Below are 15,911 nucleotides of genomic sequence, written 5' to 3'. Positions count from 1 at the left end.
GTGACCCCTAAGGGAAGAATCCATGTGGAGGCGAAATGGAGCCCAGAGTTGGCAGCGAGTGAACAAGTCCAGCGCACGAAACAGGGAAATGCACCAAATTCCACTGTGCTCCCCTCAGAGCAGCAGGGCTGGAGCGCAAGCTGCTGTTCCCAATGCAAGAAAAGCCTCATCTGGACAACAAAGCACATACATGGGTAGTTTTTATTACAATGACATCCACGGGAGTCCGTGAGTTTGTCTGGCATCCACACGCTAAAACACTGATTCAATTATAGAAGATATAGTGATGATTAGTTATGAAAAATGAACGCTAACTTGCTGTGGATTATTTTGTCTTATAAGTATTTTATTTGGCATATAAATAGTTTTAATTAAAAACTATATTTGAAATTATATATTTTCAATTTATTTTTTAAATAATCTTAGCCTATTTTGTTTTAATATTTGAGCAAAGGGTGTCTCTCTTTCTCTCTTATGTTGGAAAGTCTGATTCATTTTAGTGAATCCTCTCTCTCATGGTTGACAAGTCTGATTAATTCTAGTTTAGTCAATCAATTAATCCTAAATGATCCTCTCTCTCTAATGTAGTGTTGGAAAGTCCAATTCATTCTAGTGAAGCAGTTCATTCAGACTGTTCATGTAAATGAACAGATTCATAAAAGTGATTCATTTATTTGACTCTCTGTACTATATGTCGACTTGGTTGTTGTATTTAGCATGAATTTGCCTGTTCAGGTTTGATACTACTATTTAATTGAGATTCAATCAGAATCCCTCATTGTTTTTGTGCCTACAAAATATAGCTCTGATTAAATTATAAATATTATATTTTAATTTATAAAAGCAACTGTCATCATTATTATAACAGCGATTAATGTGTATAATAGAGATTAAGCTGAGAAAGCACATGAAGACATAAAAGTTACAGTTGGATTTCCTTTGTTTCTGAAACCAATGATTCTAGGGAAACTGAAGAGCTGCACCATCCCTGGAAGCCAAAACAGGTCCACTGGCGCATAATTCCTGTTTAAAGACATTCTTGAACATTGCAGTGTAATATTTCATTAATTCGAAAGGCGGTGGAATGCTTTTCATTAAATGCAGACAGATGGTTAGGTTTTCCCTTAAAGTTGAATATGAACCAAGACGTCATGCTCACCTGTGGCTTTTGGGGCCGCTTACTTTCAATGAATGCCAATATAAAAACATCAACAAACTGAGTTTTAAATACTTGCGCATATCTTTATGAGCCAAATGATTTACAAGCCTCACTGGATACGTGCTTGAAAAATGTTACAATTTATTCATAGGCCCTTGTAAAGAGCTAGTCTTATATAAATATACTTTTGATTAATAATGTTAAAGCCTAATATCTCAAGTCACGTATCGTCTCTTTAAATATTCAAACAGGCTCCAGATGTGCTGTACATGACTTCAAATTTTTAATAAACACGTTTGATATAATATACAGTTACAGACTTTTATGTTCATTAGTGTACGTGAAAGTGGACCCACTTTTACCAGTGCAGTTCTGTACATCTGCACCATACAGTTTTTAAAATCCCATCAATCCCTGTTCTCACATCAAAGCCTGCAAGCGGATGGCTGAATGTTCTTACAATAACCCTGTTGATCATAAATGATTTCTTTGCTTGTTAGTCTGCATTTGTGGAATGTGTATAGGCAGTGTCAACATGCACTCATGATGACTGTTCCAGCTCAGACAGGATCCAGAAACATTATGCCCTATAGAACATGAAATTACTTAATTCAAATTTAGGTTATTTAGCACTGATGTGCATGTAAATATGGTGTATTGAGCCAATTCATTCTATATGGGCACCGAAATGAATACTTGCTTTGTGAGGGCATTCACATATAATGCGTTTTTGCATTCCATTGCACTGCTTTTCATTGTTTTTCTATATAAATGTGCCAGATGAACATTTTTACGCATGACATGTTCTAAAAACATGGAGCTCAATTTAAAATAAAAATGCATCTCTAGATTTTCTAATGTTCTATGTGAATGGCCCCTAAGATGTAAAAAGGGCCTGTTCACGTAACGCATTTTGTATTCTTTGCTGCTTTGTAATTGGTTTTCTACACAAACATCTGCTAGACAAGTGTTTTGATGGTTTTGCTGCCTCCCACTGTTTTTAGCATATAGCACATGCACACTGAATTCTTAAGATGCTATGTTATAAGTTCAAGTCGCGTTTTATAAACCATAAGAATGTGTTTTGTGTCAACGTCCACTAAATCAGTGTCGTAGAGTTTCTATTAAACACAAAGGCTGAAAAGGAAATCAGTTTCACCTTTTCTTCATCAAAATAAAACCAAGCAGTTGTGGATGATTAAATTTATTTTTACAGCATCTCGTATAGACATTAATGCATTTGTTTAATAAAGACCCCTAATTTCCTTTCACCGAGTCTCATGACAACCCTACTATTTAAATCTGACAACTGAGCAGAATAAGTGCATACATTAAGTTTGCTTTTGTTCTGCACTTGCTTCTCCCAGTATCTCTTTCTGTCTTTCTTCTCTCTTTGCAAGCATCTGTATGTGTGTGTGTGCATGTGCTGTGTGCGTGCACATGTCAGTGTGTGTGCCAGTGGAGAAAATTAAAGGCAGACTTTCCGTGGCAGGCGTCATCCCCAAATTGCACATTTGGTGGGGAATTTGACCTGGCTCGAGATGTGACAATAATATTCATTTCAGCGTGTACCCCCTGCACCCCCATTTACACACAGTAGAGATCGTTTCTGAAACAGAAAACCCCAAACTAACAGAGAAAGAAAAGAAGAGTGATTGAGAGAGAGAGACAATTATTTCTCTCAGTTTTGACAGATAAAAACCACTGGTAAGCAGATCTAAGCATTGGCTGTTTGGAGAAGATATGAAAGATTGTGGCTTTTTAATAAAGATTAATGACCATATTATTTCCTCCCTGTAAAGTTGAAAGAATAGACTCTACTATGGAATATAAAGCTAACTGTTACTTAAAGTGGAGGGGGATTCTTTTGACCTTCTCTTTTGATGTGTATATTTGCTAAGGGTCTCTGGCTGACCTCATACCTTGTATTTCTATCGCTTATGTCTTTGATTTCTTTTCCTACTCAAGTTTGAAGCTGCATAGTGTTAGTCATCATAATCCTAATGTAGGACCCTTGATGAAGAACTGATCATATGTCTGAATTAACATCTTCAATTATCCGCTCCAGAAACTGATCTTTCTTTTAAAACCTGAGGAAATGGTGTGACACAACCTATTTGCGTTGTCCTGTGGTTTTAACAGGCACTAGGGGGATTTAGGTGCACGGTGGATGTTGACCTTTGTGTTTGATTCGGGCGCCGTTGTCACAGTGCTGCTTCCTCTCCAGCAGCCCGGCGCCGCTGGGACTTTCTGTCATCTCGGCCCTGCTGGCAAGAGTAATGAAAGCAGGAAGTTATCCAGCTCAAATTAGTAATAGTTTAAACACCGAGGTCAGCCTAAACAGCCCGTTCCACACTTCTTGAATATATCAGCAAATGTGTGACAAGGCCTCAGATCCTGTCAGCAAGGTAAAGTGGGAACTTCTGGTTTGATCTTGTTTGTGAAATGCTTGTTTCTTCTCATTTTGGTGCTTTGCTAACATTTTGGTGAGAAGAGCAACTTTTATTAGTGTGAAAAGGAAATGTGCTTGTATTAGACTAGGTATCTTGGAATGGACCTTGTAGTTTCCAGTCAAGTTTTCCTAGTGCTGGCAAATCAAAGCATAAATAAATGTTATTTCTAACCACTTCCTTTCAGTGAAAGTCTACTCATTCAGATGAATATTTTGGCTAGCATGAAAGGACAAAATGCATCTGTAAATACTCCACAGGATGGTGCTCATTAGCTTGTCATCTGTCATGTGCTTGTTGAGCTTATGAACACATTTATAGAAATTTACATCCGTCAGGTGACAGTAGTTTGAGATATATCTCAGTTTATATCTCACAATTCTAAATTCTGAATTTACATCTGGCAATTTCTTGGAATTTTAAGTTACATCTTGGAATTTTGGCTATTTTATTGTGATTCTGACTTAACATCTCACAATTGTTTTAATAGTTTAAATTTTGCAATCCTGTTTTTTCCAGCCTCAGAATACAAACTACAAATTACTGGGTAATTGTGTCTTTTTATCTCTATTTCTTCTCACAATTGCAAGTTTATATCAAGATTAAAACTTTATTTTGAGATAAAAGTTGCAAATACCATTTTTTTTTCTGTAGTGAGAAACAAGCCTCCATAGCACTGCTATTCAGAAGCCTTGAGAAAAATAATAATTCTCCACGAGACCCTCACTCAATATTTAGACATCCTAAGAATTAATTTTGCATCACATATTCTTGTAGCTCATACGGAAGGCCTGCTGTTATTTATTGACCCCTTCAAGGACAACTAAATGGTTAACTGTTTTTCATTAGAAGGGTTTTTATTTTTTTAAATGTAATGCCAAACCACACAGAAAGAAAGACAGATTTTTACTGTAATTTGGCAAGAGAGAAAGATGTTTTGGTCTGTATTTCTTCTCCATTCCTCACTCCAGAACAGGGAGAGTTGAAAGCTGTCACCAGGCTGGGCCAGCTAGGGCTCACATGTGTTTTGCTCTGAGCCATGTAAACCCAAATCTCAATCCACTTCTCCATTGCCCCATTTATAAATAAAAGCCTTTTAACAGTGCATATTTTAAATAGTTCAGCTGTTTAGGGAATAGATGTGACTTTTCGTGCAGGGGGAAGCTGAAGTTGATTATACAGCAATGATGAAGACTGATGTCACATCAGCCACCAGCCTTGTGCACGCTGGCGGTTTGTTTGAGAGATAGAAATGAAAATACATAATCATTCAAGTCTGAAACGTCCATACAGCCAGTTAACATCCCACAAATGTCTATTGCATAATAATTAGTATCCTTTGATCTAGTAGAGACAACCCGTAATTACAGACATGGTGAAAGCGCAGCAAAATAGAAAGCTATATGGCTGCCACTGGAGAGTAGGCTATCTATCTTTACTTTTAGCAAGTTTGTGTAAGGTCAATATTTTTTGAAAAGGACTATATATCATTTTTAGTAAGAGTAAAATATACTGAAAATAATTTGCAGGAACACAATGAATTCTTCTTGATAGTACCATTCAGTTGCAGAACTGATTTTGAAGTCACACCAGCAAGCTTCAGGGGAATTGAATTCATGCAGTTTCTAATTACCTTATTAAGCGACACACATTGCCAGCATGCACTTGCCATTTATTTGTTTTGTTGTCACGTTCAGTGACGTGTTGTTTTGCATGTAATGAATTGTAAAGTAATTATTTTAGAATTTTGTTTTAGTAAATTTAGTTTTTTAAGTGTCTGTATGATTTTAAATTCCACTAATCATACAGCTATTGCCTTTACTTGGGATTCACATATTTCCGAAATAATACTGCAAAAATAATTTCAAACGAGTTATGCTCTTACATACATCTGCTAGACAGTCGTAAAGGGCGCGCGCTGCTGAGAATGGCGACGCGTGGCGATGGATGGGATTGCGAAAAATTGTTTTAAATTCACTGAACGGAAAAGTTCTTAACATTTTTGTACGCTGGACATCGAGGTGAAATTCAAAACTTGGGGCACGGGTCTGTCATCTCAGGTAGGCCTACTGTAACACTGAAAATAAATGTGGTAGATTCTAAATCATGGCAACTTTAAGTTAAATCACGACATTTACTTAAAACATTTAAGCACATTAATTGAACGTAGCAAACTCCTGCTTTCATATTTTTTAAAGCTCAAGGAACAGTTTGTTTTTACAGTGCAGTGTTAACAAAGCAGCCAAGTAAAATCCCACAAGGGAATTTCACCATACATTTAAAATGCCAATCAATCCATCTGAAAGGCCAAAGTGCTGTGTTTTTTGTCACAAAGATGATTGTATGTTCCTCTGTAGCTGAACCCAGCAGGTGGATTGTGGTCTGTGAACTCTGCACGTCAGAATCACATTTCATTCAACTCCATTCAGCATCAGGCTATGTCAGCACACACAATGCCGTCTTGGCATTCGCTTCTACCGCACACTGTAAACAGCTGGACTGCATTTTACAAAAGACAAGTAACTTTTAGTTTTGTGCAAACCCCAATCCAAGCACTCACATGAATAAACTGGCTGCGGCCACATGTTCTCAGCGCCTTAGCCAATAGCCAGAGGGCTGACATGGAAGGCGGTAGATTTGTTATGGAGCAAAGGAAAAATGACAAGGGAAACCTGTGATTCACGAAACAAAAAAAGTCACGGGAAGTAAGTAGATGCACGCACGCTCAAACTTTCTCCAAACATCTCCACCTTATCATACATATATTCCACACACACGCTTGTTCAGACTCTTCCCCCCCATGCTCACTTTTACTGTCTCCTCTGTAATAGGCTCCAGATGTGGTGCTGAGGGGGTGAGGTGTTTGTATGTCATCTGCTCGGGCGGCTACGCGTACACCCATCCGAGGGGGATGCTGTCAGCCCTGATGGAGGGGGCCTGGGCCCCAGGCCTGAGGTGATGGGATTGGGGGTGGGGCGAACGGGTCACAGCCTACACACATCTGGAAGCACTTCAGGTCAGCAGGGCCCGGCTGCCTGAAAGGTGAGATGCTTCGACCTGACCTGAGCAGCACAGCATGGAGAGCATGCAACAGTCTGGACGGAGAACAAGGCACTAGCATACATACACACACACACACACACACATATACACATGAGTCATGTCGCTAATCAACGCCCGTGGGTGTAAACACAGGCCTTGGAAAGCATTTTCAATAGGTTGGGCTGAGAATAATGTTGGGAAATAATTACAATCTCATCCCCTGCCGTTGATTTAGTGAATATCTCTGAATTGCTAGTGTTTCTAGTTATAGTCTTGCACTTTCTGAAAGTGGGTTTGACTATACTGAATAGCAGCTGAAAGTTTCAATATATGACATCGGCAGGTTATCAATAAAATAAGTAAATGATATAGAGTAAATTTGTTGCATAAAGTAAATGTCACAAAATCATTTTGTGGATCGCCATTTCAGTTTTCACATACACTGACATACATTATATTTTAGCTGTTGGAACTGTTGTTGATCATTATATATTGATAAAGCCTTTAATTATGTGTCTCGAATACAGCAGTCAGTACATCATGTATACAGCATTCTTGGATTACTGGGAAAAAAATCTTATCAGACTCAATCAGTTTGTTTATTTTAGATGTAATTAAATCTGCAAAGCTTTTGTTTTTAGTGATTCTGCAACATCTCTTATTTTGTCATTAATTTGCTTGTAGTCATCAACAAATTTTCTTTTTATGCAATTAGTTTGGTGTTAATAATGCGCTTTAAGATTTTTTTTTACCCTTTATTTTAAGTGTAAGAAAACGTAGACATATTTTCTTCCTGTATTTTAATTCCCCCATAGAAATATAAGGGTAACTGGGATTTGCTTCCCATCATGCTGTGACATAAAAATGCTTACTATTGTGGCTGTCTACTCCTATTATATAGGACATAATTGGTAACCAGATTTCAAATGAAACACTCTAAATTTCCCCAAAGTGAGCACGTCATACACACGTAAACATATAGAGTTACAGATGTTGCTGCGAACTGTGCGAGTGAATGTCAAAACTGAAATTCATGGTCAAAAAGCAGTGTGTATCAGATCTAGGCTCTAATCTGTTCTTAACATTTTGAGTAACACATGTTCAGTACAGATGTTAAAGAAAAATATAACACTACATGATAATGCACTGAGATTCTGTCAAAAAAAATATTGAATTTGCAATTCAACTGAGATTAAATCAATTGAAACATGGGGTAATTATTGTGCCTAATCTTCACTCGCTGCAAAAAATAAAATAAGAATAAAAAAACAGTACATAAATTGAATTTGATTTGCAATTCAATTGAGAATAATCAATTGAAACATATGGGTTAATTATTATGCCTAATCTTCACTCAATGCAAAATAAAATAAAATAAGAATAAAAAACAGTACATAAATTGAATTTGGTTTAATTAGTGGGGCATGTTCTTTCTTTGTACATGGGCAAACCATGAGGAATCAACATTTGCTAAAATAAAAAGTTCTGAGATGTTTAGACAGGATCAACACTACCAGATAAGCATAGCTTAGCGGCATTGCATAGTATCGTATGATTCTCTAAAATTGTTTTTAATAACACAGGTGTGTTGCCTAGTGTGTTCTACAAAAATACTTAACCTGCAAAAAATCTGAACAGTCAGAAATAATCTAGGTGTATCGTAGGATAAATCTAAAAACCCATATTTCTTTCACATAGTGTCAGACACAATTGAAAGCACACTGATGACCATCAAAATCTATTAATATGAAACAATTCATTTTGGATTATTTATTTTGTAGCGTTGGTGTTTTGACTAACATAATGCAAGAAATGTTACATACGGATATATTTTGTAAGGTCATGTTGAAGTAATACTGCTGCCTGCAACAGTTTCTCAATAATGAGCATTTAGCAAAAACATATATGCGTGCCTCTTCAGCTGCTGGATTCAACACAATAGTATAAGATTTATTGCTTGAAAATGTTTTATTACTATATGGTTTCCAAATATAAAAAGGAAAATATAACTGCTAAAAAAAATCATCACCTTTGGAAAAAACTGAAACATAATGTGTTAATGTACTGTGAGCGGATACATAGGTCACCATGGGGCACAGTATTTACCTTAAACAGTGGCATTAAAAGATGTAATCCGACCTCAATGCTTCCATCAGCATGGATAGTTTTAAACATCTCCTGTTTACTGACTAAAGTCCACAAATGTGTCTTTATTCTACTGGATGTAGACATGGAGACATTTTGGGTCAGTATTTTGCCAAATCTCAGCATTAAACGTTTTGTGTAATTTAAACCATTCAGTGGTGAATGGTGAGCAACAGTCCTCCATTGTTTGCCATGAAAGTGTCTTTACTTTCCGTCTGGTCGACCCAAAATAAAGGCAAAAAAGAACAAGGAAAGAACAGCTTATAGCATCCAGACGCTCCGTCTGCCACTTCTTACAGATTTAGCGGAGCCCTGCTTGTTGATTTGTTCTCCAAAGAGCAGACCCTGCGCTGTTTTTACAATCTTTGGATCAGTACAAACTGAGATTAAGTTTCTCAAAAACATACCTTCATCTGTGATGAAGAAAAAAGCCAAATGAGAGGGACAACAATGCAATTCCATTGTTTTAAGAGGGGGCGAAAAGTCACATCCACTTTGCTCTTGACACTGCAGAAAGCCAAACTAATCCAGCTCCTCTGCGTTCTTCTCTTCTCAACGTCTCTTGCTTCTCTTTGTCCCCTTATCTTGTCCCCTGTTTCAGGCTTAGTTGACAGTGGGCACCTGGTTGAGACTGTACTCTTTGGCCTTCAGTCTCAGGTTAGCAATGCTGTTGGCCATATTCATTCCCTGGGTGGAAGTGGTGTTGGCACAAGTGGGTGGGTAGGTTGCCATGGTGCTGAAAATAAGACAGGAGATAGTCAATATAAATTTTAATGTTAAACGCATTTCAAATTCAATTGATGACAAATAAACCCCAAATTAAATAAAAAAAATGCAAATGGTTATTGTCTTCATGTGAATTCAAAATATAGTGCTTAATTTTTCAATTTAAATGATAAACCATAAAAATAAATTAAAAAAGTACTTGCTTTCTGTGGGCAGCATTTTCTGTGGCATTCGCATTGGCCCTCCCTCCGGCCTTGGGTACCAGCTTAAGAATATATAAATAGTTAATAATTCTTCATAAATACTGCATTAATATGTATGCATTATGCGTGCACAGTAATGCGTTAGGTGTGCGTTGAAATTGTGCAAGCTCGTTTTACTGGCATGATCGCTGGTCAAATGCGTATCCATGCAAAAAAGTGTTCCCGGTCGAGTTGCATATTTCAGCTGCTGGGAAAAAGGTATTTGGCCGGAGTGGCAGGGTTAGTTACTCTATACGGCTTGTAAGAATGAATATTACTGTAAATCATAACCAAAGTGTAGCTAGAGTCACAAAAAATCCTGCCCAATGGACTTTTCTCCTTCTGAAAGTCAATTTGTATCCTATGGCCCAAAGGTCATGAGGGTCACAGGCGGATTTAATATGGTTTGTTTTCAGATTATCACTTCATCATCAGGGGATCGGCCCACCATCACTTTCACAAAGAGTGGCAGAAAACGACCTGCTAGCCAGTCCTTGTGCTACTTTGGACCATTTGGACCTACACAACACTGCTGGGAAAAGCAGGGCATTGCCGTTTCGGCTTATTTGCCAGCGCGGCCCTCCGACTCCACCAAAATTTTGAAGGAAAACAAAAGAGCTTAAGAATGAAATTGTACAAAAAAATCTAATCTAAAACATTTGGAAGAAGAAAACATGGGCAACCTGGAGAAGATGAAGTCACAGCGGGAGAGCAGAAGAGACATACAGAGAGGAAATGAAATGAAACCAGAGCGTTTTGATGAGAAGGATTCAGAGAGTTACCTGTACGGGGCTGCGCTCCCCCAGGACAGGTAGTCATTTGGACGGGGTGCGGGACGGGGGACGATAGGCTGCTCCACCGCCGTTACGTCGCCTGAGTATGATTTGAGAAGCGAAGCATTCTTACTGGCCAGCATCGCCCGCTCGTTGCGCCGAAACTTTGCCCGTCTGTTTTGGAACCACACCTATGAGAGCACAAGCCGAAATGACACAGTATGGTGGTTACTCTGGATATTTAGTGCACAGCGATGAAAGATAAATTGCAGAGCAAAGCAGATTCTTAGACTCAAGATACAGCTGCCTGCGTCGAAAACAAAAAATGCTAGATCAAAGCTATAACGTTTCAGAACTTTTTGTGTTCTGTGACCTTAGATGATGCATTTTTCTCCTTGAAATAATTCCTGATTCACATGATTGGCTCAGCTGTGATCAGATTCAGAAAACAAGAGTGTGAAGATTGATATTATATCTATCAAAATGCAATCATTTTTTTTTTCTCAGTTTCAGGCTTGACATAGCTCTGTAGGACAATATTTTTCTGCACTTTTTTAAATTCTTCCTGATCCGCTGGTGCACACATGTACACCTTTTTTGCAGAGGACAGATCAGAGGTTTGAAGAATGAGCAAACGTGCTTGTGAAACATGGTTGGAGACAGAGCGGGAAGCCCAGATCTCGAAGCTTTGGCTGCAGCACCAGGCCTGGTGGAGGCACAGTATCCGGTTACGCAGCGCCTGAGGAATGAGCTCAAAGTCTCTTTTATCAAAGCATTTCTGTATTGCTCCCTTTCTGGGACACATTAATTGCAGATGTGTTTGTTCTATTTCTTTCCTTTCGTTCTCCCCTTCCTTCTCTTGATCTATAAACGGGAATAATCCCCATCTTTCTACAAAAACAATCTCATTACAGGAGAATGTGGAGACTGGCTGCGGCCTACAGCATGTGTGCTGAGAGGCAGAGTGATCGGTTGAGGATTTTTAAACAATCATGCTGAACTCTGACGATAGGGCCGATGACAACACCAAGCTTCAGTGTTACCATCACGTACATCTGTAACTGAATGTTTGCTGAAACCTTGAATTAGGTAAGTGTTAAATCTTTTGATTTTGGTCATTTTTATTTCTAAACGTATTTTAATTTTGAGGTATTATGCATAAAGTTTCAGTCCGTTTTGTATTAAATTCTCAAAATTGATGCATTCTCTAATCAAGTAGTAAACTAAAGACCTGATTGTGGGGTGTTAAGTTTACCTGAACTCTAGCTTCGGTGAGATTGACTCTGCGTGCCAGGTCTTCTCGAACAAAGGCATCTGGGTAGTGTGTCCGCTCAAACACTCGCTCCAGCGCTTGCAGCTGGCTGCTGTTGAACGTAGTTCTATTCCTCCGTTGTTTCCGCTTCTTCTTTTCTTCTGAGTTCAGCTGTTCATCTGGTAAAGCACACACATAAATTTATCTCAGGAGATGAAGCTTTTAGATATTTCAAATTTAATCTCCATCGGCAGGTGTTTGGTTCTCATTATGTTACTATTATAGCCATTTTTTATTATCTTGTATGCTGTTGATTTAGAAATAAAAAATAAAAATAAAACAAGATTTTTCTGGGATTAATATTAAAGGAAATCATATATATATATATATGTGTGTGTGTGTGTGTGTGTGTGTGTTTGTGTGTGTGCTTATATGTATATATGTATATATATATGTATTTAGATATTTTTGCAAAGCATAAATCATAAGCAACTATTTATTAAAAGATATTTCATTTTTTTTTGCCTTTGTAGTGTTTTACAATGACTTTAAAAATAACATTTAACACAAATTTACACTGCAACCAGTAAAGTGATCCCAGTTATTAAACTAGTAATCATTACTGTACAATGTAACTAATGAAAAATGTTTTGTAATGAGCCTAGACATTTCTCACAAGACCATAAACCCACAAGAGGGGATAATTTACATTTTTTCCCCCTCAAGTCATTATAAATATAACTTTTTTGCTTTTTGTCATGGAATTCTTTAGACAAACTCTGTGTGCGATCCCAAAAACAGAGCTTTTGTTCTTGCTCATGTTTCATCTTCAGTTTGCACTGAAGGAGAGAATTATAAACGTACAGAAACTATTTCTGCTGTTTTTTAATCTGACCAACAGCAAATGCAAAATGTCCACCGTTTGTTTCACTGGTACTTCTGCAACCACGCAAATAAATAAAATATAGAAAAGGAATATTTATAATAATCAAAACAGGAATATTTTGAAACAATGTTTAAAGAGCCTATTCCCATCAGTACTTTACAGCCAAAAACACAGAAGTAACTTAGACTCTCATGAGACTCGATAATCATTCAACTGACAGCACAGACAAACTGCAGCCTATGGGGTTGCCATCCCTTTGCTTTTCATGACAACAGTAGTTCCACACCATAATTTTCCAAAAGGATCACAAGATGAACACTGACATTTGACCTAGGCATAGCAGGGGGTATAGGCCCTTTAGGCCTGTTGGAAAGATTGTTAAATGCCAGCATTTTATTGGTTCAATTTCAGATTGTAAAGGTCAGTTTAATTACTATTTCAACTTCCTGTTTGCTATATTTAAATGAAAACTCAAGCGGTTTAATGGGGCATTGAGCTTGTTTTGGGAAATGCTTAAAAAAGCTTCTACAAAATGAGTCCAAGAGTTTTAGGAAAAACACTTGACAAATAACACACGAGTGAATGGATTCTTACAAAATATGAAATAAGACTATTACATTGTGTTTGAATACCTCATTCTGATTTCCGTGTATTTGTAATTTCTCAGTATCTTGGAACAATCCTCATACAATGATAACGATAAGAAACGAATAGGCCTACATTTTGGGGGGAAATTTCATCAAAATATTGTCCTTAAAAAACATAAAATACTTAGTTAATATGTAAATTATAATCCAAAAGCAAACTCACGTTCTCAGAGTTTGAAATGATAGTTTTGTGAGTAGGCCTAATGTTGATTTGTATTTAAGCTTCTACACGCGCGCAGGGGAATAAACGAAAGAAAACAACAACATGCAGACTCATGTCAAACAATGCAATAATAACGACAAACGTTTCATACACGTAGGCTACATGACGTTTTATAGGTCGAAAAAACAACAGAAAGCTGGCAAAAAACTTTTTCTTTTTTTATTGTGGATTTCACTATAGCCTACATATAATACTAAAAACGTATAAGAGCGGCAATAATAATAATAATTAATGTGATACGATTAATAATACTTAATAATAATAAATAAATAAATAAAAAATTGAAAGTGTAATGTAAAAAGTAGGGCCTATAGCTAAATTTTAGGTTAATAAAATAATTCCACTGTAACATAGCCTAAGTTTGAAAGAAAGCAACAGGCCAAAATATTTTTTCCCGCAAAACACGATTTATATTTGTACACATAAATAATGGAATAATGCAGGATAATGATGACAAATTATAGTGTTTAAATGAACTGAAAAGGTCCAGAAAGTAGATTTAGGATTTTTCTGTAGGATTTTTCTTGCGCCCTTTTTATCTTTAATATTTTCCTTAGACCAAAAAAAATGAAAAATTACAGAGACGTGCATGTTATTCATAACTTTTTTTCACCGTTCCAAATGGTCTGATAATTACTGTATAGGCTAAAGCAAATTATAAAATAAGGTCAATTTCAGGAAGCAGTTCTACTCATAAAAATGAACAAATGTCGCGATGTTTACGGGGCCATATATTCAGTAATGCACAACGGGCTGGAATGTCAGCAATCATAAATTATGAAAATGCGTTCACGACCCATAAACTTTTCTCATGCGGAATTATTTTTTCTGCTAGTATTATTTCTGGAGAGAAACTTTGCATGTCTACACATTTGCTAAACTGTGTAGTATTAGGCCTGTACATTTAAAAATCATAAATTCAATTTAATGATTAATCCAGTTTCTTGCTACTTTGGGCTACAGAATCAAATAGACTATCCATTAAAATTTGACAGTAGCCTATTTTTGTAGGCAAAATGTAGGCTACCAGTTAATTTTATATTGTGTTAAATGTTACCGATTCTCTCTATAGCCTATGTCTACAACAACACTTGATTTTCCAAGGGAGTGTGAGCAGACTTACTCTCCTGTTGTGTTGTATCACTGCCGCTGGTTAAACCCGGAGATTCCAGCATAGTCCTGCCCGTTTCGCCAACACTTTCGTCCGCCTGAGAACCGACCATTTCTCTAGCCTCCTCTAGATCCAACAGGTGGCTCACCGAGAAGTTCTTCTTGGCTTGCAGGTTTTCCAGGTTGGCTGTAATGGGACTCTCCAGTCTGCTGGATATGGTTGCTTGTCTGTCCATTACATGTGCATAGCTAGAAGTCATGACGCAAATACGATACAAGAGGAATAAAAAAACTGGGCAAGTGTATTAGGTTAACCAAACAGGTCCTCCTTGCGTAAATTTGAAGACAACCTCATAAGGAACAGCGCCTCCAAACCGATGCCTTAGCTGCCTTTGCTCACTATGATAGCTACTTATCCAGGTGGAGCAATGTTTCAGCTTGATCTAAAACTTTGTGGAACTTAATAGGACTATAAAGACCACGAAGTCTGTTGAATGCGTCCATTCAAAGCCATATAATCTCTTTCTGCAAAGTATTGTCGGTTCAATAAGAAAAAACTCCCAGAGCTCCACTGAGTTGTTGACTGAGCGCTGATCCAGAAATGCTGATGCCTTTCAGATGCATGTGTGTAAAGCAGCGAGAGGAGGCAGGACACTCCACCGCCTTCCCGAAGCTGTTGTCTCTCTCCTCTGCTCCACGCCGTGCTCTCTGCTCACTCACACACACACACACACACACACACACACACGCGCGCGCGCGTTCTGGCACTTCAAACGGAGCGCTCACTGGCATGCAATGGAGTAGATTGTAAATGAAAAATTGAGACCCCTGGGAGAGAAGATGGAGCTGAAAGGCTCTCGTAATTACGTGGCAAAAGACTTTGTGCTGTCTTTGACGTTTAACAGCCCTCTCCCTCCTCCATCACAGCTTCCCTTCGAAGGTTAACCCTCCCCAAACGCCGAATTCCAGATATCTGTCACTTATTATCATTTCGCTCAGAACATTGTTCAAGTGAGTGGTGGCACAAAGACATTTGTAAAGTTTGAAGGAAACCTCCATTAATGGTTTAGTTGAATTAAACTGTAGAAGCCTAATTGAACTAAAGGTGTAGTTAGACTCCATCTTTAATTTTTACGAGCATGAAAACTTGGAATAGGAAAAACTCCTCGTCTTTAGAACGCTGTTTCATGCACAAAACGCTACAAAAAAGCTAGATGTGGGCTCAAAAGACGTCAGTTTAGTGCGTGTTTACATAA

General features: G+C 37.7%; 1 protein-coding gene across 2 annotated transcripts; it reads right to left on the bottom strand.

The window, feature by feature from the left end:
• Positions 1-8,047: 8,047 nt before the first annotated feature.
• Positions 8,048-15,573, bottom strand: LOC306843815 (paired mesoderm homeobox protein 1-like). 2 transcript variants are annotated; one of them, XM_079375492.1, is made up of 5 exons: positions 14,669-15,340; positions 11,793-11,968; positions 10,547-10,728; positions 9,726-9,787; positions 8,048-9,532 (listed from the first exon to the last, which is right to left on the bottom strand). In XM_079375492.1, the coding sequence occupies exons 1-5, from the start codon at positions 14,913-14,915 to the stop codon at positions 9,477-9,479; spliced, it is 723 nt and encodes a 240-aa protein (XP_079231618.1). In that variant the 5' UTR covers positions 14,916-15,340; the 3' UTR covers positions 8,048-9,476. The 2 variants fall into 2 exon arrangements, with proteins under 2 accessions (XP_079231618.1, XP_079231617.1); XM_079375491.1 differs by lacking the exon at positions 9,726-9,787 and having other exon boundaries at positions 14,669-15,573.
• Positions 15,574-15,911: the final 338 nt, after the last annotated feature.

Source organism: Barbus barbus (assembly GCF_936440315.1).
Source record: "Barbus barbus genome assembly, chromosome: 24".
NCBI classification, from domain to species: Eukaryota; Metazoa; Chordata; class Actinopteri; order Cypriniformes; family Cyprinidae; genus Barbus; species Barbus barbus.
The sequence above is the reverse complement of the archived record's forward strand: the minus strand, read 5'-3'. Positions and strand labels throughout refer to the sequence as shown.

What these genes read in the sequence shown, in the direction of transcription:
- LOC306843815 (XM_079375491.1), bottom strand. Translation starts at nt 14,915, where the DNA reads ATGACTTCTAGCTATGCACATGTAATGGACAGACAAGCAACCATATCC. An exon ending in TGATACAACACAACAGGAGA is followed by an intron (nt 11,969 to 14,668) that starts GTAAGTCTGCTC and finishes GTGCTTTACCAG; the next exon opens with ATGAACAGCTGAACTCAGAA. An exon ending in TCACCGAAGCTAGAGTTCAG is followed by an intron (nt 10,729 to 11,792) that starts GTAAACTTAACA and finishes GTGCTCTCATAG; the next exon opens with GTGTGGTTCCAAAACAGACG.